Genomic DNA, 26,657 nt, shown 5'->3' on the forward strand with positions numbered 1-26,657 from the left:
TGAAGGCAGAAGGAGAAAGGAACGACAGAGGATGAGATAGTTCGACGTCCAAACTCGATGGACAGGAGTTTGAGCAAGCTCCGGGAGTTGGTGATGGACAGGGAAGCCTGACGAGCGGCAGTCTATGGGATCGCAGAGTCAGACACGAGTGGGCGACTGAACTGAACTGAACTGAGCGTCAGGAAGACTAGGTGGAAGACTGGATATGGCGGTAGAAGGAAAAGGAGGAAATGACTCCCAAGTTTTGATTGGGATGGACTAAGAGCAATAAGGCCAAAGAGAAAGATGAAAGCCCAATTTGGGACGCGATCAGTTTGAGGAGCCAGTGGACGACTCATGGATGCAGGAACCGAGATGAGGTTCTGGCCCCCTCCCTCGGTCCTGAAAAGGTGCTAGGAAAAGGCAGGCAAGGGAAGAGATGGAGATAGGTTCTCCTCCCTCTCGGGTTTTCCAGCTGCATTTGCAGGAAGGGCGTGGGAGACCGCGAGACAAAGAGCGCGCGGCACTGCCTTTGTCCAGGGCGGCCCCTTTAAGAAGCGCGCCCCCAGCTTCTAGCCCGCCTTGTATGCAAATCTGGCGGCGGGGCGGGAGCGCGCAGCTGATACCCGGGGACTGGGCTGCGGCGGTTAGTCCTCTCTCGGCCGCCGTCGCCTCCGACATATTGCCCGCAGGAGCTGCGGCGGCGAAGCGGAGAGCGCCGGGGGGAGGAGATGGGTGAGCGGCACGGGTCCGGCTTGGCCCGGGAACGGGCGGGCTCCGGGGTCAGGATGGCCAGGCTGCTAATTGCTCCCCCACGCGGACAGGATCCCGGCGAGGGGAGGGGGAGGGGATGTTGGGCCCAGGGGGACCCCGCCCCCTCCTGTCGTTTTGCGGGTGGGGCTTCTGTTGTGGGGGCGGGACATTGGAGGGGTGGGCGGAGCTCCTAAATTGCGGAGGTTCCTGGGGGCTTTAATGGGGACCCACTGTCCCGGGCTTGAGTGGGGCGGGGCTGCTCGTGGGCGTGGCCTTCATGCTAAGGGCGGGGCTCCTAGCCCGTAGGCCCTGGTGCAGGGGCAAATTTTCTGGGCAGTAGGGGCTTTATACTGGGGAGGTGGGGCGGAAAGGAGACCTTCGAGATGAAGGGAGCCCACTCTGGAGCCGGGCTTCTGGGCAGAGAGAGCTTCTATTGGTTTGTGGGCGGGTTTTCTGAGCTGACAATTGTGTGTAGGCGGAGCTTCTGGGCTGAGAGGCTATATGTGGGTGCAGAGCTTCTAAAGAGAGGAGAGTGGGTGTGGGTAGAGCATTTGGACTGAGGATACCTGTGTGGGGTTTTCTAAGCCAGGTAGAGTAGCAGAGCTTTGGCGCTGGGGCTGGTCGCGGCAGAGTTCCTGAACAAGAACTTTTTTGGAAACGTTGGGGAAAAGCTTCCAGGCGGAGAAGCTAGGGCTGGGGGTGTGGGTGTCTGTGGAGGCTGCTGTGTGGTCATGAGATATGAACAAGGCTTTAACTTTGGGCTTCCCAGGTGGTTCAACGATAAAGAATCTGCCTGCCAATGCAGGAGTCACAGGGTTGATCCCTGGGTTGGGACGATCCCCTGGAGTATGAAATGGCAACCCATTCCAGTATTCTTGCCTGGGAAATCCTGTGGACAGAGGAACCTGGCAGGCTACAGTCCATGGGGTCGCACTGAACACACACATTAACTTTTGGAAACAACTTAAGTGACTCAGCACACACATAACTTTGGGGCTGGGGTGGTGCCTAGGAGCTTTGTGCAGGAGCTTTTTGCAGGACCTGGGAGCTTGGGCTAGATTGCTCAACTGAGAGAAAGAAGTTGTAGGTCTATGTTTTAGGTTCACAACCATGCCATTCTCCCTTGACACTTGCTCAGGCCCTGAATCCTGACTGTGAGAGCTCAGGATGCCCATTAAGGCAGATCTTGGGTCCTGGAGGAATCATAAGCCTACAGGGACTTGTGGTAGTATCCCAAAGGAGCTGCGTATACCGGTTCAAAGAGCTCAGGACCCAGACTCCCATACCACCTGTGACTCTGTGTAAACTGAATTTACTAATCTGGGTAATCTACCTTGCTGGATTCATTCCCTCATCATCATCAATGTGTTGTTATTGAGCACTTACGCTGGTAGAGGGAGGGGATACAGCAGTGAAAGAGACAGACCTCACTGGCCTTCCATTCCAGTGGAAAAGATAGGCAGTAAATAGGTTAACAAATGAATAAGATGAAGAGTAAACTGTGAAAAGAAAAATGGAAATAAGATAGAGAGTTAGAATGGCAGAGCGTACAGCAAGTGCAGAAGGTAGCAGTAAGCTTGGTTTGCTCAAAGAGAGAAAGATTAGGCTGGCTGAAGCATGGGGTCGAGGCAGAGAATGGTAGGAGATGCGTTTGAAGCGATAGGCAGGGGAACCAATCATGGGTCTCTGTGATTGAGTGACGAAATGAGACGCCAGGTTGTTATCCTTGATATATGCCCTCTGGCTTGAGGATCTACCTTATGTTGAGCCCCGCAGGAGGACGAAGAGGTCCCAACAGGACATCCTACTGTCGAAATCCACTCTGTGAGCCAGGATCCTCTGGGGGCTCGGGTGGGGGCCACACTTCCAGCGCATCGGTCACCAGTGTCCGTTCCCGCACCAGGTAAACTACTTGCTGTCTCTTGCACTTCCTGTGGGCTCAGAGGAGCAGTCTGGACAGAGCTCTCCCTGACTGAGCCCTAGGATATGATACCCCAGATGCCAGATGGAGGCTTCAAGGGCAGGGAGCAGCAGAAAAGTCCCTGGGTGAGGGCGGTCCCTGGAACAGATACCTTGGGACATAGTATAGTGAACCCAAAGGCCTGGATTCCACTCACAGTTCTGCTCCTAGTTCACTGGTGGCTTGGGCAAGTTGTCTCCCCTCTCTGGGCCCCTTTCTCCTCTCCTTTCCTTTCCTTCCTGGGGAATGTTGGAAAGCCTGAATAAGATGAGGGAGGAATAGGGAAAGGCTCTGTCAGCTTCTTTGAGAGGCAGAAGGAGTAGGCGGACTCCATCCATCCTTGCCCCGGGCTGCTTTTCTGAGCCTGCCCCACGGTCCTGGGCCAGAAGCCCCTCTTGGTAGGGTTCTCCAGGCAGCTTCTGATGTTGTGCCCTCTCTCCCCCAGGAGCAGCTCGGGGACGGGCCTCTCCAGCCCTCCACTGGCCACCCAGACGGTCGTGCCCCTGCAGCACTGCAAGATCCCTGAGCTGCCAGTCCAGGCCAGCGTTCTGTTTGAACTGCAGCTCTTCTTCTGCCAGCTCATAGCCCTCTTCGTCCACTACATCAACATCTACAAGACAGTGTGGTGGTATCCGCCCTCCCACCCGCCCTCCCACACCTCCCTGGTAGGTGCCCAGCTAGACCCCGCTGTGGGTGCGTGTGTGTGAGTGAGTGACACGTTTGGTTTCAGTTTAGCTTATCTCGCCCAGCACCCTGTGTGTTTGGCCTCACACTGGGCATGGGAGGACTAAACAGGAACCGATGACATCTGAACACTCACCCCGATGTGGTCAGCACCACACTACACACCGTAAGGGCAGCAGAGATGAATCTGACTCAGATTTTATGTCAAGGAGCACAGAGTCTTAAGTCCTGTAGGGGAGCAGGCGTACATGGTTATTTCAAGGAGAGGAATGAACTCTGTACAGGAGCGGGGCAGGGGCCGGGTGAGCAGAGCAGGAGGGCTCACACACCACTCTCTTGTCTCCAGGGACTGTCCCACTTCCCTCCTCTGGGTCCTGTTCCACTCCTCTAGGTATTTTCCTGGTCTGACTCAGCTGGAGGCCTGTGAAGGTCAGAGAGTGGGGACAGTCCCAATGGAAAGGACTGGGTAGGGGGAGGTGGGTATGTGAAAAGCCCATATACGGGCAGGGGGCCCATGTGACCCCCAGCCTCTGCCCCCGACAGAATTTCCACCTGATCGACTTCAACTTGCTGATGGTGACCACCATCGTTCTGGGCCGCCGCTTCATTGGGTCCATCGTGAAGGAGGTGATTGGGTCCCAGAGGCTGGCCCGGGGACTTTGGGACTCCCCTTTCCCCCCTGGGGGCACCATGGAGGCATACCCAGCCCTTGATCCCTGAGGCCTCTGCTTGGGGGCTCCCTTTGAACTTGGCTGAAGAATATTCATCCCGTTGGCTCTTGGAGTTTCCTGAGCATCCAGAGAAAGGATTTGCCTTGACAGGTTCTGCCCACCCTGCAGGGGGGGAATCATGGGCCATGCTGGGTGGGATTTGGGCACAGCCCCCATGACCTCCATCCAAGGCCCCATCCCATCCTATCTCCCCTGACCCAGGCTTCTCAAAGGGGGAAGGTCACCCTCTTTCGCTCCATCCTGCTGTTCCTCACCCGTTTCACCGTTCTCACGGCAACAGGCTGGAGTCTGTGCCGCTCCCTCATTCACCTCTTCAGGACCTACTCCTTCCTGAACCTCCTGTTCCTCTGCTATCCGTGAGTACCCCTCACTGCCCAGCACCTGCTCCTGACCTCTGCCCCAAGAGTGGCTGGGCCCCGAGCCCCCTGTACCCAGCCGACACACGGCAGGCAGCTACAGAACCTCATCACACTGTCTGATAGCACTGCCCTGAGATCGGGATGATTAGCCTTCTTTTGCAGGAGCAGAAATGGAGACGGCAGGCCTAATTTCCCCAAGGTGCCATTGAAGGGGAAGTCAGAAGGGGGCTCAGATCTGGGTGTGTCATCCACAGCTCCGGAGCAGGGATGCATGGGCTTCGTCTTGCTAGCTCTTCCTTTCCTTTCACTCTGCTTCTTTCTGTTTCTTTGTGCGTCTTGGTGTTTGTGTAACCTCTCGGTGCCTCCCCCAGGTCTGTGTGCATGCACACATCTGTGTGTGTGTGCGTGTTTCTGTGCAGATATCTGTGAATGAAGTGTGTGTGTGCATGCATGTCTGTCTTCACATGCGTATCTGTATGTCTGTCTGTGTGTCTGCTTTGCTCATCCACTTCCTCCATCTTGCAAGAACCCAGATTGTTGAGGATGGGAAGATGGTGTCTGGGAGAAGCCCAGGCCTGCCCCTTCCTAGCCTGGAACTGGGGAGAGCTTTGGCAAGATCTCCACCCTGGCTGTTCCTGGGGCAGGCTCCTGGCTGCCTGGTCATTCACAGTCATTTCCCAACCCCTGGGCTTTCTGGGTCATGAACTTCTTCAGGCCAGTCCATCTCTGTTCCCTGGGAAACTTTTCAGAGCTGGACACTCCTCTCTGTCTCCCCTGCGTGACCAAAAGGACACTGTCATGCTCGGAGCCCAGTCACACTTGCTTTAGTTAAAACTGGGCTTTAATTGTCAAAGATTTGTGTGTCATATAAAAACATTAAACTCTACAGAGGCTTTTAACATAGAAAATGAAAGCCCCACATAATCTCAGTCCTTTAGAAAACCGTATTTTGCACTGTGTCCTTCCACATTTTTCCTAAGTACACACACATACGTTTTTTAAAAACAGAAATGGGATTAATCCCTATGCATGATATTGTATAATTTATTACATTTTCACATGGTCATATAAGGTGGATATTTTTCTATGGCACTATATATGGGTCTGCCTCATTTTTTTAATGGCCTCATGGTATTCCATAGGACTTCCCTGGTGGCTCAGACGGTAAAGTGTCTGCCTACAATGCAGAAGACCTGGGTTCAATCCCTGGGTCGGGAAGATCCTCTGGAGAAGGAAGTGGCAACCCACTCCAGTACTCTTGCCTGGAATCCCACGGATGGAGGAGAGTGGTAGGCTACAGTCCATGGGGTTGCAAAGAGTCAGACATGACTGAGCGACTTCACTTCTTCACTTCATAGTATTCCATCGAATAGACTTTGCATAGTTTGTTTTGTTTTGTATTCTATTGGTGGATTTTTGAGTTGTTTCTAGTGTTTCTCTGTTGAAAACAGTGAGGCAGGGAACATTCTTCTGCATACATCTTTGCACATTTATCCAATATTTCTGTATAACAGATTCTCAGAAGTAGAATTACTGCACCAAAAGGCCTGTTTTACATTTTAGATAGATATTAACAAATGGTCCTCCAGGGTTGTACTGAAAGAAATGTTAAAAATTGCCTTAATTTGACCATTTCTGAACACTACTCAAATGCTACCCAGTGTTCATGTTTTGCTTTATTTTATATTATTTAACTTTTTGAGTTTTTATTATTATGAGACAAGTATATATGATGCATGATCAAATCCAGTAGTGCTAAATAGCTGATGATGATGGGAATTCCCTGGTGGTCCAGTGGTTAGGACTGCACTTTCACTGTCAAGGGTACAGGTTCAATCCCTGTTTGAGGAACTAAGATCCTGCAAGCTGTGCAGCACAGCTAAAAACAACTTATGATGGAGAACAGCCTTTAACTCTACCCTCCAGATTTTTAGTCCCACTTCTCATAGGCAACCTCTTTCACTGTTTCTGATTTTAAGTGTTTTTTGAGTCACCTCCATAATTCTAATATCCTTGTGCTTTTTTTAATTTCTTTAGGTATTGATTGATTGATTTTATAGTGGGGTAATAGATTTGCATCATTAAAATTGCAAAATGTATAAAAGAATGTAGAATGATAAATCCTTCCTTTGACTCCTCTTTCCCAGTTACTACCCAGTTTCCCTTCTGAGAGGTAACCACCAGTGTTTCTGTTTTCTTATATATCCTGGAAATAAATGTTCTTTATATACAAGCATACCACACACACACAACACACACACACATACACACCCCTACATGCACATGTACATCAATTTCCTGCAATGACAGATGAAGGTTTAGTTCACCTTCTATCCATGCTGTTCCTAGTATTTGACAATTATTATTTTCAGTTTCCTATTGGTCCTGTTTTTCAATAATGTGAGTATGCCAGTATTTTTTATTCCATCAACAGCAGTCAGTGTCTTTTATGTAAGTATATTGTATTCGGAGCCCTACCCATCAGCTTTTCCTCCCCTCTTCCTCCTATCACTTCCTGGCAGCTGTACTCTTATATTGTCACATTTGACATTCACCTTCTCCTACATAGCCATGTTTAAGTCTTCCATTCTTTGGACTAATTCTAAAGATTAAAAACCAATAAGTGGCCTTGATATTATTATGAGTATGAAGCTGTCATTCACTGCAGGACCGAGTAGTATGCATAGAAAGATATTCCTTCTCTATAGTTCCTGAATTCTAATCTTGGGGCTCTTAAAAAAAGAATGTTCCTAAGGTCAAGGGCAAATGGTTTCTCTTGCCTTACATTCCATCGATTGCCTAAAATCATGCCACATTTTAGTTTGCTTCATATTTAGATTGCAACTTTCTCATATAGCTTTTATTTTTCTTGGAGTTTCTAATTGCCTTTCTTCTCATTGACAAAAGAATGATGGGCCTTCAACATATCCTTAAGTTTACCCAGCCTTTCAGTCATGCTACCTGTTGCCTAGAGTCCATATTTCCCCCCTTCAGAGACCTCCCTCCTGGAGCCCTCCATCCTCCTGCTCCAGTCTGGAGTGGCTGCTCTTTAGGCCTGCTGTTTAGCTCTCAGCCTGGGACTTCCCTTCACTGCCCTCCTGGGTTGGATCCTCTTTTTCCTGGATCCCATGTCTTCCTCTTTCTTGGTTTTCTCCCTTATTTTGCTGGAGTACATTATCAGGTAATTTCCTTAACAAGAGGTATGTGGGAGGTATATACATTCTTTTCCTAGCATGTCTAAAAATATCTTTATTCTGCCCTCATACTTGATTGATGGTTTGGCCTAATATAGATTTCCAAGTTCAAATTCATATTCTCTCAAAATTTTGAAGATGTTACTCCCTTGTCTCTAGCAGCCAACATTTCTAATGAGAGGTCTGATGCTAGTTTGATTCCAGTTACTTTGTAAAAGACTTTGATTTTTCCTTTCTAAAAGCTTTTAGGAATATTCTACTTATCTTTTGATTATTGAAATTTTGCAAGAATGTGTCTGATGTGGAGCTTTTGTCGTTCTGTCTTGTCAGTACCTTAGGACTTTTTTAATCGGGAGGTTTGGGCATCTCTTCAAGTAAGGGAAATTGTCTTCTATTATTTCTTTGATGATATCCCCCTTCCATTTTTTTCTGTTCTAAGACGTCTCTTCATCGGATGGTAGACCTCACAGATTGGTCATCTGATTCTCTTATATTGTCCATCATCCTTTTCATCTATCTCCCTTTCTTCCTCTCCTTTCCTCCCTCCTCTCTTGATTTCTCTCTCTTTCTCTAGCTGTCTTTCTGTCTCTCTTTTTACTTTGCCTTTAGGGGGATTTTCTCAACTTTATCTTCCAGCTTTTTTATTGAGATTTTTTTCAGCAATCTTATTTTTCATCTCTGAGGCCTCTTGTTTTCTGATTGATCTTTTCTCAAAGCATTCTGTTCTTGTTTTTAAAATCTCTTTGTGTCCCTTCAATTTTGTCTTTCCACTGAATCAGTTTTTCTGTTTCATGCTGCTGGTTTTCTAAGTGTAGTTAGTTTCTTTGGTTGTCTGTTTAAGAGTGGAGGCTGATCTTGCCTTCTGAGATCACCCACACTCTGTCTGTGGAGTGTTTTTCTCTAAATAAATTCACTTTTTACCTGAAAAAAAAAAAGTGAAGGACTGAGTAGCTTGGAATGCACTTTTTCTCCCTCTGCCATTGTATATCTGAATGGGAGGTTTGATTCTGAGTATGTGGGCAGGGCATACTGACTGGTAGACTTTGTTTTAGTACAAGTGAATAAGGCGCTATTTGTTAGGCTATGGGCCCCCATAGATGAGAAAGGGGAGAGAGGTATTGCTCTGGAATGCCCCCATTGAAGACCTCAATTCCCAGTTTATTCAGTTTCTTTAGGGAAGAATTTTTCAGGACGGGTTGTGTAAGTTGTATAGGAGAATAAAGGGAATGACTCATGAGTACAGATCATTTTTAATCCAGTTTGTTCAGCCCTGCTTCTCACTTCTACCCTCCATCAAAGTTGCCCACTTCAAGCCAGTCTCTGTTGGGTCACTCTGGACAGATCAGCTCCTGCCCCCAGTGTAGCCCTCTCATGACGAATCTAGCCCTGTGCTATCTAGTTTAGTCATTTCCAGCTGCCTATTGTTATTAAACATTTAAAATAGGCTAGTTTTAATTGAAATGTACTATTAGTGTAAAATATACAGCAGATTCTGAAGATTTAGCACAAAAAAAACAAGAAAGGAAGTAAAATATCTCATGTATCATAAATAATTATTTTATATGTTGAAATGATAATATTTTGTATATATTAGGTTAAATAAAACAGTATAGAATTAATTTCTTCATTTTTTATTGTGGCTACTAGAAAATGTAAAATTATATATGTGACTCATAGTTCTGTTGGACAGTGCAGTTCTGGATGATGACTTCCTTCCTCATTTGTCAACATGTTTCCATCTGCCATCTAAATTTGTCAGAATCACTTATGTACTGATAACCCCCACTCCCATTCTTTTTGCTGATACGAATTTATTTTCTACTTTTCCTTATTTACTTTCTACACGGATACTGTCACATCTTGGATGGAGAGGACGAAAGAGAATCTGCCATCTTGCGTGTGAAGATGTTTCCAACTTTTGACCTGTCAGAGCAGCCATTTGCTGTTATCAAATAATGTAACTGTATCTGCACTTCTTAGCGGCAAAGCCAGGACAATTCTTAAGTACTTGTCCTTAAGTTTGAATCTGAGCCCTTGTGTGGTCATGTAGATGCCCACCCCCTCATTCCCACCGAGTATCCTGAGGAGTGTTTTGGGAATCCCATTTTAGTGTTCTTTTATGTCCCATGGAATCACTGGCCTCTTTCTTTTCTAAACAAAATTGTACTGCTCTTCTATTCCGGACCAGACACCATGCTGGGCATTGTTACAAAGATTAACAACTAAAGAGTGTTTATGAAAACACTAGCATAATGCCTACTGAGCATAGAGAATCGATACAAGCTATGTCACTTAAGGCACGTTAAGGAAACTGAGGCTCATAGACGTTATGTAGTTTGCCCTAAATCACAGCATTAGTAAGTGGCAGAGCTGGGGTTTTAACACTGGCCTGTTTGATCCCAAAGATTATGCTCTTGACCAAAATTCTCTGTTATCTTTGCGTGCTCTGCTTAGTCCTCACTCATGTCCGACTCTGTGACCCGTGGACTGCAGCCTGTCAGGCTGCTCTATCTATGGGGATTCTCCAGGAAAGAGTACTGGAGTGGGTTGCCATGCCCTCCTCCAGGGGATCTTCCCAACCCAGGGATGGAACCCATGTCTCCCATATTGCAGGTGGATTCTTTACCGTCTGAGCCACCAGGGAAGCCCTATCTGTTATCTTACTTTAACCTTAATGGAGGGAAGGTAGTAGCATTCCCATTAGATAGATCAGAAAGCAAAAACCCAAAGAGGCTAATTATATGCGTGCCCAAGAACACTATATCCCCTCTTGGAAGTTCAGAATAAAGGAAGAGAACATTACTATAGATAAGGAAAAGTAGAATTCTCATTGGCAGCCCAGGCACCCTTCTGGAGCTATGTCTGAGGACCTGGGGAAATTGAGAGGCCCTAAGGGCTTGGAAGCTGAAACTCCAACACTTTGGCCACCTCGTGCGAAGAGTTGACTCACTGGAAAAGACCCTGATGCTGGGAGGGATTGGGGGCAGGAGGAGAAGGGGACGACAGAGGATGAGATGGCTGGATGGCATCACCGACTCGATGGACATGAGTTTGAGTAAACTCCGGGAGTTGGTGATGGACAGGAAAGCCTGGCGTGCTGCGATTCATGGGGTCGCAAAGAGTCGGACATGACTGAGCGACTGAACTGAACTGAAGGGCTTGGCAGGTGGCACTAGTGATAAAGAGCCTGCCTGCCAATACAAGAGACATAATGAGACATGGGTTCCATCCCTGGGTTGGGAAGATCCCCTGGAGGAGGGCATGGCAACCGGTCCCAGTATTTTTGTCTGGAGAATCCCATTGACAGAGGAACCTGGTGGGCTATAGTTCACAGGGTTGCAAAGAGTCAGACATGACTGTAGCATAGCATAAGCTACAACAAGGAATGCCTGTAAAGAGAACCTGTAAGGATATTCTGTGTGCTGTGCTTGGCACTTACCTGGTTTAGTTATCTACTCTTCCTAGCTATGAGTCTATCTAATTTTCTCCTTATATTATATTAGCCATACACTCCATCCCTTAACTTAAGGTTACACCTGAGATGAAGGGGTTTATACTGTTTAAGGGCCTATTTCAGTGCCTAGCACATAATAGACACGCCACAAATACTGTTCCTGAACTGTCCCCCTCCATAAACTTAAGAGCAGCCCTTACAGGCAGCCTTGGCCACATCTACCTCCCTTTCGTGGTACCACGTACATTTTTAATTCATGAATTGCTTTTATTTGTTGAGTGTCTGTCTTGATCTCGGGTCCCAGACAGTTCCGGATTTAAATCCCAGCTCTATTGCTTCCTTACTAATTGTGTGACTTTTCCAAAGCTACTCCTCCACCTCTCTGAGCCACAGCTTTCTCTGCTGAAAAGGGCACAAAATAATAGAACCTAACACAGAGTTAGGAGAAACAGAAGAAAGTGCATGTAAAGCAGTTCGTGTAGTATCTGGAGCGCAGGATGTGCCCAGGGAATGTGGGCTGTTGTGACTACTGCTGGACGGCGATAGACTGGGGGGCTGAGACTCGGGTCTTGCCTCCTACTGTATTCCCACCACTCCATACAGGGCTTGTTCCCTGCTCAGGGCTAACACTGGTGTTGAATGACTGATCATTGCCTGGGAGGCTGGCTAGCTGGAAGGACAGGTAGAGTCTCCCCTCGGAGCAGCCAGGACAGCTAAAGCCCAGGAGGAAAGAAGATTCCCTGGGTGGTTAAGGGTTGGGATCCTGGCCCATGGTCAGGCCTGCCCTCACCACTGTCTTCCCCAGCAGGTTTGGGATGTACATTCCGTTCCTGCAGCTGAACTGTGACCTCCGCAAGACAAACCTCTTCAGCCACATGGCCACCGTGGGTCCCCGGGAGGCGGTCAGTGGCCTGGCGCGGAGCCGGGACTACCTGCTGACCCTGCGGGAGACGTGGAAGCAGCACACGAAGCAGCTGTACGGCCCCGAGGCCATGCCCACCCACGCCTGCTGCCTGTCGCCCAGCCTCATCCGCAGCGAGGTGGAGTTCCTCAAGATGGACTTCAACTGGCGCATGAAGGAGGTGCTGGTCAGCGCCATGCTGAGCGCCTATTACGTGGCCTTTGTGCCTGTCTGGTTCGTGAAGGTGTGTAGCTTAACCCAGGGAGGGGAGGGGTCTGCCCGGGGCCTCACCTGCTGCTTGTGCTCCAGGAGCCCTCCTGCTGGCAGAAACGATGCTGCTCTTGATGAGATTTCCATCTGTTCTCTCGAGGGCCAGAGTGACTACTGCCTCCCTTTTATTTGTTTATTTATATATATATATATTTTAACTTTTTCTTTTGTATTAGAGTAGAGCGAATTAACAATGATGCGACCATTTCAGGGGGACAGCAAAGGGACTCAGCCATACATACACATGTATCCCTTCTCTCCCAAACTCCCCTCCCGTCCAGGCTGCCACATAATATTGAGCAGAGTTCTCTGTGCTACCCAGTAGGTCCTTGTGGGTTATCCATTTTAAATATATAACAGGACATACATGTCAATCCCAAATGCCTCCGTTTCAGAGTGGAAAAGACAAGGCTTGCTGAACGAACGTGGCCTGCACTAGGTTACCCAGCCAGTGAGGGGCCCACGGCATATTGTTCATGATACTTGAAAAGGAGTATACTTTGTATACAAAGGAGTCATTTTGTATTCCACTGTGGCTGTTTTGGCCCAGGCATGTCACAGCGTCCCGCTCTATCAAGTCCAAAAGCCAGATGCATCCAGATCTGGGTGATTCCAAAAGCCCATGCTCCCTCTCTGCCTTGTGTGGCCATCTGGGAAGGCATATCCCCAGCCAGCTCGTTACATTTCTCCCAGGACGGGCTGCACTGACGGATTGGGGGTTGAGAAGACTTCACGTCTGTTGGGCAACATGCTAGAGCTTTCTTGAGTAGTAGTATCCTCCTCACACCTCTCAGAAGTGGCTACTTCTATCCTCATTTGCCAGATGAGGAAGCTAGACTGCAGAGAAGTAAAGTGACTTGCCCAAGGTCACATAGTGACTAAGCAGCGGAGCCAAGATTTGAGCTCATTTCTATTGAATCCCAGGACCTGTTCTCTGGCTCAGAGTGAGAGTAATTTTTCTTCGTAGAAAACTGAGGCCTCTTGCCTTCTAGGTTGGCCCAGATTCGGTGAAGTGTATTTTTCTCTGAATATATCTACTTCTTACCCCCCCAAAAAGAAAGAGAAAGCTGAGTAGTGGGCACAGGGTTTAAGCCCATGATTAAGCTGCCTTTGTTAGGTGTTTGATCTTTGGTCTCAGGCCACCCCAAGGTCTGTCTAGGGCTGTCCTGATCTCTGAGGAAAGAGGGAGTCAGAGAAGGGGAGGGCGTGAGGCCGTTATGGGTGTCTGTGGCCTCACTCACCTCCCGCTGCCTCCAGAACACACATTACTATGACAAGCGCTGGTCCTGCGAGCTCTTCCTGCTGGTGTCCATCAGCACCTCGGTGATCCTCATGCAGCACCTGCTGCCTGCCAGCTACTGCGACCTGCTGCACAAGGCCGCTGCCCACCTGGGCTGCTGGCAGAAGGTGGACCCGGCACTGTGCTCCAACGTGCTACAACACCCGTGAGTCTGCCCTTCTCTGCCCCACCCCAGCGCCCCCCTGCCCTCGCCATCAACTCATTCAGTCAGTCGGCAAATAGTTACTGAGCATGTCTTATATGCTAGGCCTCGTGGCCAGAGTAGAATATGGCAGGGCCCAGCAAGGACATACCCCCTGTCCCTGGGTAACTTGCAGTGTCTTGGAGATAGGAAGGGGGCAGGTGGTAAATTCATAGACTTGTCGACTTTGTCATTCGCTGACTTATGTAGTCACTCATTGGCTGATCTGTTCATGCATTCATTCATTCATTACTTCCCTCCTTCCACTCATCCATCCAGTCATTGGCTCATCTACTCTTTCAGCAAGCGTTGCATCTACCTAATCCATCCCAGATTTGGTGCTGTGTATTGAACAAAGGAGCTTGGACTTTGACCTCTAAGGAGAGAGGTGCTATGAAGGGTTTTGAACAGTGGAGGGACCCATTCCAAGGTGTGCCTTAGAAACCTGTTTGATTAACGGGATATGGTGCTCTCTTAGATGATGACATAACCTGACCAGGGAAGAAGAGCTGCAGGAGGAAAGAGCTAAGATGAGACCCCTTGAGGAGTACTCAGGCTGGTGCGGGTGATAACTGTGTACACGAAGAGTTAGTTGAGTGGGGTGAAAGAGGGCCAGCTGCGGGATGGCATTGCAGTCAGAGCAGAGGCCAATGTCACCATGCTCAGGAGCCCTGAGGGGCTGGGCTGTCCTCCCCTCAGCCTGACGTCCTTCCTGGCGCTTAGCATTTCTACAGCCCTTCTTCATAGTATTTTCACCCCAGTTATGCTAATTTTCCTGTCTGTATTCCCCCATTAGACTGGAAGCTCCTCAAGGCTGGGACCACCCCTGTATCACATCTGAGTCTTGGGCCCAGCACAGGCCTGGCAGAGAAGAGGTCCCTAGGACAGGTTTGTAGAGGGAGGCCACAGAGGCTCAGCCTCCTAATGTTGGCCCTGCGTGCCAGTCAAGGTCCCTCCTCTATCCAGGTGGTCCAGAAAGCGGATGGTGTTGCCAAATGGGCCGAAGTGGGGCTTGACTTAGGCTTAAGGTTCTGAGAGGAGGGGGAAAGAGAAAGATAGTACATGGCTAAATACAAGGATAAACCTGTCCATGCCTCACCATAGTCTGCAGGTAAGATCCAAGCTCCTTCACATGGCATCTCATGATGAACTGGCTCCTGCCAGCCTTTTCTGCCTCATCTCTTCCCCTAACCCGACTCATCTTCTGCTCCAGCCAGACCCAATCTCTGCAGATCCTCAAATTCTGTCTGTACTTCTATACTCAGACTTTTGCATTTAATACATGTTTTGCCTTAAATGGCCTTTCCAACTTTCTTTTCCTGCTTAATTCCTATTCATCCTTTAGCACATGGCTTCCTCCAGGAATCTTTTCCCTGACCCCCTCCAGGACAGGTTCAGTGTCCCTGCTCTGCCTGTGCTCCCTCACCCCCACAGAACCATGAGCATTGTGCCTAACACTTTCTGCTGTGTTTGCTTGGTTACTTGCCCGTCATTCCAGGACTAAAGCTCTTGGAGGTCAGGGTCCTTGTCTAACAAGCACTTGGCCATCTCCTCACTCCTGGCAAAATGCCTGGCTTGTGATAGGTCCACAGCAGATTTTTTGTGTATAGTTTTTTTTTTTTTTAAGGTAAAATTTCCTTATAGTTGAAATGTATAAGTCTTAAAAAGTGCACAGTTCTCTTGAGTTTTGATGAAAGGCATACACACCTTGTAACCCATCCCTTGTCAAGATGCAGAACATTTCCAGCCAATCAGAAAATTTCCTCCTGGCCCTTCCCAAGGACCCCCTCCCTCTGGCAACCATCTTTCACTTCATTTCACCATAGGCTAGTTTTCTCTATTCTACAACTTCACATAAAGTAAATCATAGAATAGACGTTCTTGGGCCCAGCTTCTTTCAGTCTGCGTATTCTCTGTGAGTTTCATCCATGTTGTTACATATGACATGGGGTGTGTGTGTGTGTGTGTGTGTGTGTGTGTGCACACTCAGTTGTGTCTGACTCTTTTGTGGCCCCTTAGACTGTAGTCCTCCAGGCTCCTCTGTCCATGGAATTTTCCAGGTTAGAATACTGGAGCTGGTTGCCATTTCCTACTCCAGGGAATCTTCCCAACCCAAGGATCAAACCTGAGAAATCACATGGTCACTTTTTTGAATGAAAGAATCAATAGCTCGATGAGATTGATCTTCTTGGAGACAGCGATTCTCAGTTCACTGGCCCAGGACCCTTGGAGTTCCTAGGAGATCTCAAAGAACACTGGAAGAAAATTCACTGGTCTCACAACCTTCTTCACATGCCCTGTGGGGGTCTCTCTGCGCCAGGCCTCTTGTGTGGCACGCTCTGAGGACACAGACATGAGCTGGACGCCATCCCTTCCCTTCAGCCCTCCCAGACTAGTGAGGGATACAGGGAAATAAATAAATGACAACACATTGGGGAAAGTGGACCAATAGCAGGGACCATTTAAAGGATGCTGAACTCTGTGGGGAGCTTGACAAAGACTTTCTGAAGGATATTGGGTTTTGAAAGATGACATAGAGCCTGCCAGAAGGATAAGGTGTCAGGAAGGGCATTGCAGCTAGAGGGAGCACCTTGATGAAGAGACAGAGACAAGAGCAGTCAGGTATGCTGGAGGAACTAGAGGCAGTTCGGGGCGGCTTGAGCAGGCGCTGTGTGGTGGGGGTCATGGAAGGCCTCCCTCGGAGGCCAGAACACATCCTTGGGGCTTGACTCCAATGGCACTGGAAAGCCTTCAAAGGGTTTTGAGGAGGAACTAGTCAGGCTCAGCTTGGTGTTTTACAAAGACCACTCGGGCAGTTGTGCAGTGGACTGCCTGGAGGCTCGAGGTGAGGCTGACGGGAGGCTAGATGAAGAAAATGACCCGAGGGAAGAGGGAAAAGGGTTTTCTTGAAATCTGTCAGAGACATGAATGTCAGCCCTAAATCTTCTGACTCCAGTGCAGTGAATTTCTTGTGATTCTTAACCCATTTTACAGAAGAGGCAGCTAAGACCCAGAAAAGGAGAGTCACTGTAGCTATGTGATAATGGGAATAGAGCCCCCATGCCCAGTCCGTCCGCGTCCCCTCCTGGGGGTGAGCTGGACGTAAGGGGTTCTGTTGGACTATGCCTCCAGGTGGACTGAAGAATGCATGTGGCCACAGGGAGTGCTGGTGAAGCACAGCAAGAACGTCTACAAAGCAGTGGGCCACTACAACGTGGCCATTCCCTCCGACGTCTCCCACTTCCGGTTCCACGTGAGTCTCCTCCGCTGGGATGGAGGGGTGGTGCCTGATCTAGAGAGCGGGAGGGTCAGCTGGGCAGGAAGGTGATATCATAGCAAGAGAAGGCTATTTTCCATAGTTCTCAAATCCAAAAGAAGACACTGCAAACGTGCAGCCCAAGGACATTCATACAGATGATCACTTAGAACTACAGCACACTTGGTACCAGATCTTTGAAAACTTCGGATGGAGAAGATAATACAACAAAAGGCGGGGTTCTTGGTGGTGAAAATCCTTACAGTCATCCTTCTTACTGTGTGCCAGGCCCTGTGGTCAGCACTTCCTATGTACCCTCCCGTTCAGGCTTCATCAGAACCCTGTGTAAGAGAGAAGTACCAGGGCTGTCCCAGTTTTTAGGTATGCAATTGACTCAGAGAATTTAACTTGTTCCAAGGATGCCTTACTGGGAAACCTGGGAACTAATGGTATTGACTCACAGACTCAGCACAATGGAAAGGGCTGGTCAAAATTATCTAGGCTGGTGAGTTTCATTTACTTATTTTACTGTCAGAGTTCTTTCTTCCAACACAGCCAAACTAAAGTTCAGTATATAGGACCTCTCAGTGCAGCTCTGCTTGAAAGGGTTGAAACTCCTTTCATGTCCCACTCAACACTGCAATAGCTCCTAGAAGACCCCCCTAGAACCTGGGGCTCCAAGGAACACAGTTTGAAAAACCATAGATCTGGACTTATCTCTTTACTTCCCAGTAGAGAAACCTGAGGTCCAGACAGGAAGGGGACCTGCCCAAGGTCCTGCAACCCTCAGGTACAGAGCTGAGCCTGGCTTGCTGGTGTCTTGGACTCCTGTTCCTTGCCACTCCTCCTCCCATCCTATAATTAATTCTTGAGGTTTAGGTACCTTGGCCCCTGCAGAATCATGAACCCTGGACATTGATCATTCTTTTAAATCAATCAGAAAATTTTTCTTAGTCCTCTATATTCTACCTTGCTCTGTGGACATCAGGTAAGAGTGATATGTGTCCGTGTTCCCTGGAAGCTTCTGGCCCAGCTGAGGAATGCTGCACACACAATAGTGGGACTCAGGCTGTGGAGTCTGTAATAACTTTATATGTCTCTGTCATAAGATACTACATTGTTCAGGCCTGACAGTACCCAGAAGGTCACATACTGCTTTTCAGCCAGAAAAAGTCTGACAGGGCAAGCCAGACCCCTCAAGAAAAGCTGCTGGGAAAAGGTAGAAGTTGATCAGGCTCTTAAACAACTATGTAGGAAGCAGTAGTCTTTGTTTTTTTGACTGTACCCCACGGCATGTGGGACCTCAGTTCTCTGACCAGGATCAAACCCATGCCCCCTGCATTGGAAGGTAGAGTTTTAACCAGTGGACCACCAGGAAGTCCCAGGGAGGCAGTGGCCCACAAATAAAGGCAGAGAGGTGACAAGGTCTATACCTAACCCTGCAAATGCCAGCTCCCCACCCAAGTCTGCGTGGGGCCCCAAGAGCTTGACCCCTTCATTGGCCACCCAGAAACCCCATCCAAGAGGCAGATTTCTGGAGCCTACTTTCCAGTCCATGCCTACTCTTTTCCCGGGCAGTTCTTTTTCAGCAAACCCCTTCGGATCCTGAACATCCTTTTGCTGCTGGAGGGCGCAGTCATCGTCTACCAGCTATACTCCTTAATGTCCTCCGACAAGTGGCACCAGACCATCTCACTGGCACTAATCCTCTTCAGCAACTACTACGCCTTCTTCAAGCTGCTGCGGGACCGCCTGGTATTGGGCAAGGCGTACTCATACTCGGCCAACTCCCAGAGGGACCTAGACCACCGGTTCTCCTGAGCCCCAGGGCGACCCAGGGACAGCATTCAGGCTTCAGCCAGGGGCTCCCTGGGAAGCAGCTGTGTGGGAGGGATGGGTGAGGGGCAAAAAAAAAAAAAAACCAGACAAAAAAATCCACCAGAGCTTTGTATTTTTGTTACATACTGTTTCTTTCTTTGATAATTGATGTGATTATGAGGAAAAAAAAGTCCTATTTTTATACTCCCAGTAAGCCTGTGTCTTGTATTTCTTTCCCCTCTTGCCCATCAGGCAGCGAGCAGAGGTGTGGGATTCTGGGCCAGGAAGCCCCATGTGCGCTGCTGGGGGCGTATGAACTCTGCCTTCTCCAGTGGAGAAAAGATGAGGAAACACCAGAGATCACCGTAGCAGTGGTAGCTGCTGTATGCCAAAGGCTGCTCTCCCTGTGGTACAGGAGTGAGTGAGTGAAGTCGCTCAGTCGTGTCCGACTCTTTGCGACCCCATGGACTGTAGCCTACCAGGCTCCTCCGTCCATGGGATTTTCCAGGCAAGAATACTGGAGTGGGTTGCCATTTCCTTCTCCAGGAGATCTTCCCGACCCAGGGACTGAACCCAGGTCTCCCGCATTGTAGGCAGACGCTTCACCGTCTCAGCCACCAAGTCCTTAATCCCATTTTTATGACAATCCTAGGAGGTAGGTGCTGTCACTCCTGTAGATGAAAAATGGAAGCTTAGGAAGCTACAGTGATTTGCCCAAGGTAACACAGCTAGAAAGTATAAGAGCTGGGCCCCGAAAGAGGGTTTTTGATGACATTGCTGTCCTGATGTGATGTCCCGATTCTCAGCACGCAGTCACTGAGACCCTGCCCTGTGCCAGGTACCATGGTAGATGGTGAAGATGCCAAGACACAGAAACAAATGTCACTATACGCAGGTGGGTATAACAGTTACAAGGTACAGAATAGCTCATGGGAGAGAACACTGAATGCTCTCTGGACTTGGAGGAGGAGACAGTCTGAGTTGTATCAGCCACTTCGCAGGGGGACAAGAGGAGGAAAAGGTGCTTCAAGCAGAGCAATAGCAAAGAGATTTGGAACATTCTGGTGTGTCCGGGGAGGTAAGCAGAATGTGGTTTCTAGAATAGGAAAGATAAGGAAAGTGAGGCAGAGGTGGGTTGGAGCTGGAAAGGTCTGCAGGGACTGGATGAGGGAGGATCAATGGCTATAGGCTAGGAAGATCAAGCCAGTCAATCCTAAAGGAAATCAACCCTGAATATTCATTAGGACTGATGCTGAAGCTGAAGCTGAACTACTTTGGCCACTTGATACAAAGTGCCAACTCACTGGAAAGGACCCTGATGCTGGGAAAGATTGATGGCAGGAGAAGAAGGCAGTGACAGAGGATGAGATGGTTAGATGGCATCACTGACTCAATGGACATGAGTCTGAGCAAACTCTGGGAGACAGCAAAGGACAGGGAAACCTGGCGTGCTACAGTCCATGGGGTCCCAAAGAGTCGGATAGGACTTAGGAAGTGAACAACAAAGGAGGGAATGTGAGCAAGGCTAAGGACAAGAATGGAAATGAAGCCCCTTGGAAGCCCTCCTGGCTCCCCGTGGAGCATAGAATGGAGGGCTCAGGGGCTGACAGGAGAAGAGACACAGTTATAGACACTCATCTAGTCTGAGCATGTCCCCTGAGCCCTTGTTCAGCCACAAGTTATACTGGCGCTCCCTTGGTGGTGCATAGAAGACAGACACTGCAGCAAATGTTTTTGGTGCTTTTGTTGAGTCAGGCATTGCGCCAGACACTGGGACAGAGACAAAGATGAGGAAGATACAGTCTCTTCCATAGACAACCAGGAGAGAGAGACACCTTGTGAACAACTTAGGGTGCCAAGTGCTGAGGGGAATGTGTGTCCAGGACACTAGGAAGCAGAGAGGACATAGGCTGACCCTGCCTGAAAATGCAGGAACGTGGGCTCGATCCCTGGTCGGGGATTGACCTTAGTTGCCTTGTAGCAACTAAGCCCGTGGCCCTTGAGCTGGTGCTCTACAACAGGAGAAGCCATTGCAATGATAAGCCCACGCACAACAAAGAGTAGCCCCTGCTTGCCACAAGCAAAGCTGGCACCCAGCAAGGAAGACCCAGCACAGCCGAAAATAAATAAATAAAAATACTTTTTAAAAAAGCGTATGGAAAGGCGCAAAAGAAGATAGGAGCATACATGGGGAAATGTAGTTCCCCAAATATGAATGGAGCCTGGATTGTCTGGTGGGGAGTTGCCCAAGAAGCCAGTAAGGACCAGCCTAACATGATAAGGTCTCTGCTTTTAAAGAGATCGGGGGGGGGGGGGGGGGGGGGGGGGGGGAGGGGGGGGGTTGCAGTACAGAATTCCCTGGTGGTCCAGTAGCTAAGACTCTGAGCTCCCAATGAAGGGGGCCTGGGTTCGATCCCTGGTCAGGGAACTAGATTCTGCATACCACAACTAAAGATCCCCAGTGCCGCAACTAAGACACCAGAGCCAAAGAGTGGGTACAAGTGGGAGAACCTGGACACAGGAGACCAGTGTGGAGACAGGTAAAACAGACCCGCAGAGAACAAAGGGGCCTGACCTTCAGCAAGGGCAGTAGGAAGAGAAAGATAAGGCTCCACTTCCTGACCCCCGATTCCTAGAACTGGCTTTTTGAGTTGCTTCCGTCAGTGGGCTGGGTACACAACTAGAGATGGCAATTTGTTGTGACAGGACCTCAGCTCCCAAAAGATAGTTCCTTCTTGGGATCCATGGCTTAAAGACATAGCCTTCCTCTGTGTGTTGAGGTGGGGAACAGGAGGACCGGAATGTGATTATGCAAAAAGGGAGGTCTAATGTGTACCAGCCATAAATTTCCTGATTCAAAAGGCACATAAGAAACTTCCCTGGTGGTTCAGTGGTTAAGATTACAGGCTCCCCACTACAGGGGATGAGGGCTCGATCCCGGTTCAGGGAACTAAGATCCCACATGCCACAGTGTGCAGCCAACAACAACAACAAAAGACACTTGAGCCTCAGAGCCTCAATTGCCTCATCTCAGAAAAAGGAGATCATATTCCTTGTTTTGTGTAACTCACAGATCTGTTCATTCGTTTGTTTATTCATTCAATAAATATTTATAGAGCACATAACCTGTCCCAGATACCATGCTAGGTGCTGAAGAGCAGTAATAAAGGATACAGAACTGACCTCTGCCCTCAGAGAGCTTGCAGCAGGGATAAAGAAGCGCTCTGTCAACTATAAAGCCCGACACCAGTGTCAATTTTCTACTTATCTCCCAATAGGATTGTAATCAGCTTTACTTTAGATTTCTTCATTTCCTTGTCTCTATATCCTTGGGCAAGTCACTTTACCTTGCCAGATAACTCCTTATTCATATCCAGTTCAGGATCTACGCGTAGTTTTAACTATTAATACAAAAGGAAGGAATACCTTTTTGGAAGAAAAAGTTTCTACGGGAGGAGACCTTTCACTACAAAGAGGAAATAGTAGGAATAAGAAGCTGAGAAATCTTAAGCAGCTTAACTTTCTTTAGTAGGTGTCCCTCCCAGTTTTCCTCCACCCACTCCTTTCATATCTCATCCCAGTTCCCCGCCTTTAGCAGCTGCGGTCTCTTTAAACGAACTCGTCTGTGGGAACTAGGCGTTGGGGCCGAAAGCGCGTTTCTTCCCGGGATTGAATGTTAAGTTGTTTGTCCTTTCCGGGCTGCCGTCCTGCAGATCCGCCATATTGTCTGCTGAAGCTGCCGCTGTAGCTGCCGCCGCTGCCGCCGCCAAGTAGAAGCGAGCGGAGCCGCGATGGGTGAGTAAGGAAACCAGGCAATTGGGGATTCGGGCTGAGACAGTCTGGGGGCTTGGAGTCTGGCGAGAGCCTGTCTTCAGGCTGTAGAGGATGTCTGAATCTCCTCCAAATAGATTTGAGGGGAGAAGCCAGGCCGGGAGCGCCGCTCAGGCCAATTTGGGGCCGGGTTAGGGCCCATGCGGGGAGCAGTCTTTGGGGGTTGGTTCCGGGAATACCTTGTCACTTCTGGAACCCCCACGTGGTGGCCCTGGGCCGGATCGCACGCGTTCCCGGAGGCTAGAAAGGGGCCGACCCTCTGGTCTGTGGCGAGCCTGGGCTTGGGGGCCGGGCTCCAGGCGGCGGGACTGGGGGCCGGGCTCCGGGTGGCAGGCCCGGGCGACGCTAAGGGAGCCCTCTCCAGGCGTGTGTCTGACCGACGCGCCTGTTAACTGGATTCACTGACTCCCCTGAACTTAGGGAAATCCTGCCGACGTCTGAGAGAGAAAGTCCTCTGGCGAAGGTACGCCAGGCAATCCCTCTCTAGGCCTGGTAACCAAGGGTAGCCATGCCAAAAGCAGCTTGGGCCGCTGAAGGCCTGAAGAACTTCCCGAACCGAGGCGGAATTGGGGTGGTTCGGTTGGGTTCAGAGTGACAGCCTTCGTAGTGGTAGAAAACCAATGCCAGGACCTCGTGGCCATGTATAGGTCGGGGACTTTAGGCCTGGCCCTGATTAGCAGAAAAGGAGCGACCTGTTGCTCTTTCTAAAGGGACTCCAGCCAGCGAAGCCAGTGCTGAGAGAGATTACGATGGCGAAGTCGTTGGACTTAGGGACAGAACCATCAGTGGTACTTCTTCTCCGGCACTAAAAGCTGTTAAATTTGCTAAGCTCTTCCTGTTGTGCAGGCATTGTTCTGATTGCTTTACATGTCACGTTTTATTTAATTTGCACAATCTATTGAGATACTACTATTATCCCAGATAAGGAAACTGAGGCTTTGGGAGGTAAAGTAACTTAGGCAAGGTCACACAGTAAGTGGCTTAAACCGGGTGGATCACTCCAGAGCTCTAGTTTATAGCTGCTGTTTTTTGTGGCCTGGCCCTCTAGTGGTTGGGCTGGAAAAGAGGGAAAGAAAGCTTTTAATCCTAGGCAAGAGTTGTAAAGGTGTTTTGTTTTTGTTTGTTAGTGGGCCCACTTTGAAATCTTTAATCTGAAAGAAACTGAGTAACTCCAAGGTGAATTGCTAACCCCAACTATTTTGGGTGTTTTGGGGGTAGGGAACTAAATGAGATTCTAGGATTGAGTTTTGAAAGATCCCTGATCCTGAGGAAACATAAATTATTTCCTTGAGCTGAACAACAATGAGTTTAGAATCAGATCTGGTATTATAATCCTGCCTACTTCTTCCTAGCTCTCATCCAGGGAAGTCACTTAAATGTCAAATGCAGTAATGCATATGGAAAACATCTAGCACAGCTCACAATAGATGTCATTTTCCTTCCTTTCTGAGCCTTTCTTTTCTCATCTCTAGAGAGAGGGAGGGGACAGTGTTATCCAGGTGTTTAAGAATTAAACGAATTAAATGAGATACCACAGGATCTCAATGGCTTACCACAGTGGGTAAAGAATCTGCCTGCAGTGCAGAAAGCCCAAGAGACATGGGTTCAATCCCTGGGTCAGGAAGATCTGGAGAAGGAAATGGCAACCCACTGCAGTATTCTTACCTGGAAATCCCATGGACAGAGAAGCCTGGTAGGTTACAGTCCATGGGGTCATAGAGAGCTGGACATGACTGAGCACGCAAGCACAACAAGAGCTCTGTAAATATCAAAACAGATTCTTTTTCACCTTCTATGTCTGTTCCTTTCTTTTAAACACTCTGGTTTCCAGAATCCTCCATCAAGGCTGATAGGCCTGTCTTTGTAAGTGCAACTTCATGAATGAATGAAAGATTTTGGGGACTTTTATGTTACAGATTTTGTATTGGCCTTCAGTTTCAGCAACACTGCAGCCTCAAAAGGGAAGGAGCTAATATTTGGTTTATTAAGCCCAGTGAAGTAAATTTGGCCATGATTTACTCAATTTTTACAGATTGGGAAACTGCTTCAGAGAATAGAACACACTAGTTGCAACAAATCCAGAAGTGAGATTCTTACCCATTTTGCTGCAGAGAAACCTCTAAGTAGAATCACGTTAGTCCTTTTATGGTACACTTTGAAATGGAAGTTCTTCAATAGAGCAGCAAAACCTGACCAGGGTCCTGAAGGGGATTTTTACCCTAGAGTCAGGTAGCTTCCCCTTTTTCTCTGCAGCTCCACTTCAGGCCCCTCCCCCCAACCATCCCACCTTGCACTTTGTCTTTCTGAATACTCAGCTGTTGGTGGTGATGTTTTGTGTGGGTTTTGTGGGTTATTGTTTTGTTATGTGTGGGTTGGATGTTTTTGTTTTCTGATCCTTATACCACAGAGTGAAATGTATCCTTACGTTTAATCCTAACATCAAATCCAAGATGGTTTTGTGTGCGTACTCAGTCATTTCAGTCGTGTCTGACTCTTTGCAATCTTATGGACTGTAGCCCTGCCAGGCTTCTCTGTCCATGGGGATTCTCCAGGCACAAATACTGGAGTCGGTAGCCATGCCCTGTTCCAGGGGATCTTTCCAATGCAGGGATCAAGCCTGCATCTTAAGTCTCCTACATTGGCAGGCAGGTTCTTTACCACTAGCACCACCTGGGAAGGTAGTTTTGGTTATCCCCATTTTTAAATGAGTAAACAGGCTTTGAGAAGATTTGGTGTTTAGTCCAAGGCTGGTGATGTAAGCCCTAGGGCCGGGGACACTAACACAGCCTGCGTCACACCTCCATGTCTAGACCCTGCTGTATTTCACTGCCTGACCGGCATACTCTCCTCAAGCTCTGGCCTATATACTATACTGTTTCTTCTGTGCCAGACTTCGCTAGCCTTAACAGACCTTTGAAGTTATTTCATTGCTATTAGGAATTTTGTGGGGGTGATGCTTGCAGCTCTGAAAGTTACTTGTTTTAATCCTCCTTAGCAGAGACCACAGACTCTCAAGACTAAGTCTTGGCAGACATTGATTGTTTTTATCAAGTTCCTATCGTCCTGCTAACCAGGAAGCTGGCAGCACCTTCCCAGCCCTGGGGTGATTGATGTAACCCACTAGCCTTGATTGATATGAACTCTAAATCAATCATAATTCTATCTCTCTAGACAGTGACTGATGTAGGCATAAGCAGCGGATACAGATTTTGGCTGATTAGATGTGAAGGGAAGCCTGGAGGACTTCTGAAAAAGACTTTCTTATTTGCCAAGTTGTATTCATTTTGGCCAGTTTATATTTTAACCCAGGTATCTCACCAAAGTTTGAGAACTTAAAAAAAAAAGAAATGGGATAGCTGTAGTAATAACCAGTACTTCTATAGAACTTGCTATATGCTAGGCACTAAGTACTGTAATACTGATTCATTTATTTCTCAGATTCTCACATTCTAGTTGAGAAAACTGAAGCACAAAGAGGTTCAATAACTAATGCAAGGTCAGAGCTAGTAAATAGAAGAATCACTTCCTCAGGCAGTATGGTTCTAACCAGAATATGGGCTATTAAGGACTGTGTTCTGCCTCTGGAAAGGAAGGAGCCCTTTTCTGACTCTTGAAATTGCCATTCGCAATGCTGGGAATTCAAGAGGCAGAATTTATAAGTAAAGAGCAGGCAGTTCTAAGAATGAGGGTCAAGATGGAATGAATCTGATCTCTTTGTGATGTTTTTGGAACTGTCATTGCCATTGGCCTGTAGGATACTGAAGGTTGCTTCTAGTTTGCTGCAAGTAACAAAACCTTTCTGATAACCCCTCCAGGTCAGGAAGTAATTTAGAACATTTCTTAGTTTCCTTACAGCCTTGGCTCTCCATCCACCCCATAGTTCATAACAGCAACAGAGAAGGCACTAAACTAAGTGTCCAACCAGCGTCAAACTCACCCCTCCTGCGTGGTATACCTTTCCTGCATTTTTTGTTAATGATCAGACC

At 48.4% G+C, this 26,657-nt stretch overlaps 2 protein-coding genes across 4 annotated transcripts in view; both read left to right on the forward strand.

Moving 5' to 3' along the window:
* Positions 1–602: 602 nt before the first annotated feature.
* Positions 603–19,053, forward strand: TMEM39B (transmembrane protein 39B). 2 transcript variants are annotated; one of them, XM_065930287.1, is made up of 9 exons: positions 603–714; positions 2,509–2,635; positions 3,138–3,357; positions 3,920–4,003; positions 4,309–4,463; positions 11,923–12,259; positions 13,543–13,730; positions 16,899–17,019; positions 18,601–19,053. In XM_065930287.1, exons 1-9 carry the CDS (start codon positions 711–713, stop codon positions 18,841–18,843), a joined length of 1,479 nt encoding a protein of 492 aa, XP_065786359.1. In that variant the 5' UTR covers positions 603–710; the 3' UTR covers positions 18,844–19,053. The 2 variants fall into 2 exon arrangements, with proteins under 2 accessions (XP_065786359.1, XP_065786360.1); XM_065930288.1 differs by lacking the exons at positions 603–714; positions 2,509–2,635 and adding an exon at positions 3,723–3,805 and having other exon boundaries at positions 3,304–3,357; positions 18,601–19,049.
* A 3,484-nt stretch (positions 19,054–22,537) lies between these two features.
* Positions 22,538–26,657, forward strand: part of KPNA6 (karyopherin subunit alpha 6) — a 53,380-nt gene continuing 49,260 nt past the window's right edge. Inside the window, exon 1 of one of the 2 annotated variants that reach the window (XM_065930289.1) lies at positions 22,538–22,635. In XM_065930289.1, the coding sequence (XP_065786361.1) occupies positions 22,632–22,635 (4 nt within the window). In that variant the 5' untranslated portion in view covers positions 22,538–22,631. Of the gene's footprint in view, positions 22,636–23,016; positions 23,135–26,657 lie in introns of those variants that run through there. The other variant, XM_065930291.1, reaches the window with a different exon arrangement.

The sequence above is a fragment of the Muntiacus reevesi genome, chromosome 3 (assembly GCF_963930625.1).
Source record: "Muntiacus reevesi chromosome 3, mMunRee1.1, whole genome shotgun sequence".
Lineage (NCBI taxonomy): Eukaryota > Metazoa > Chordata > Mammalia > Artiodactyla > Cervidae > Muntiacus > Muntiacus reevesi.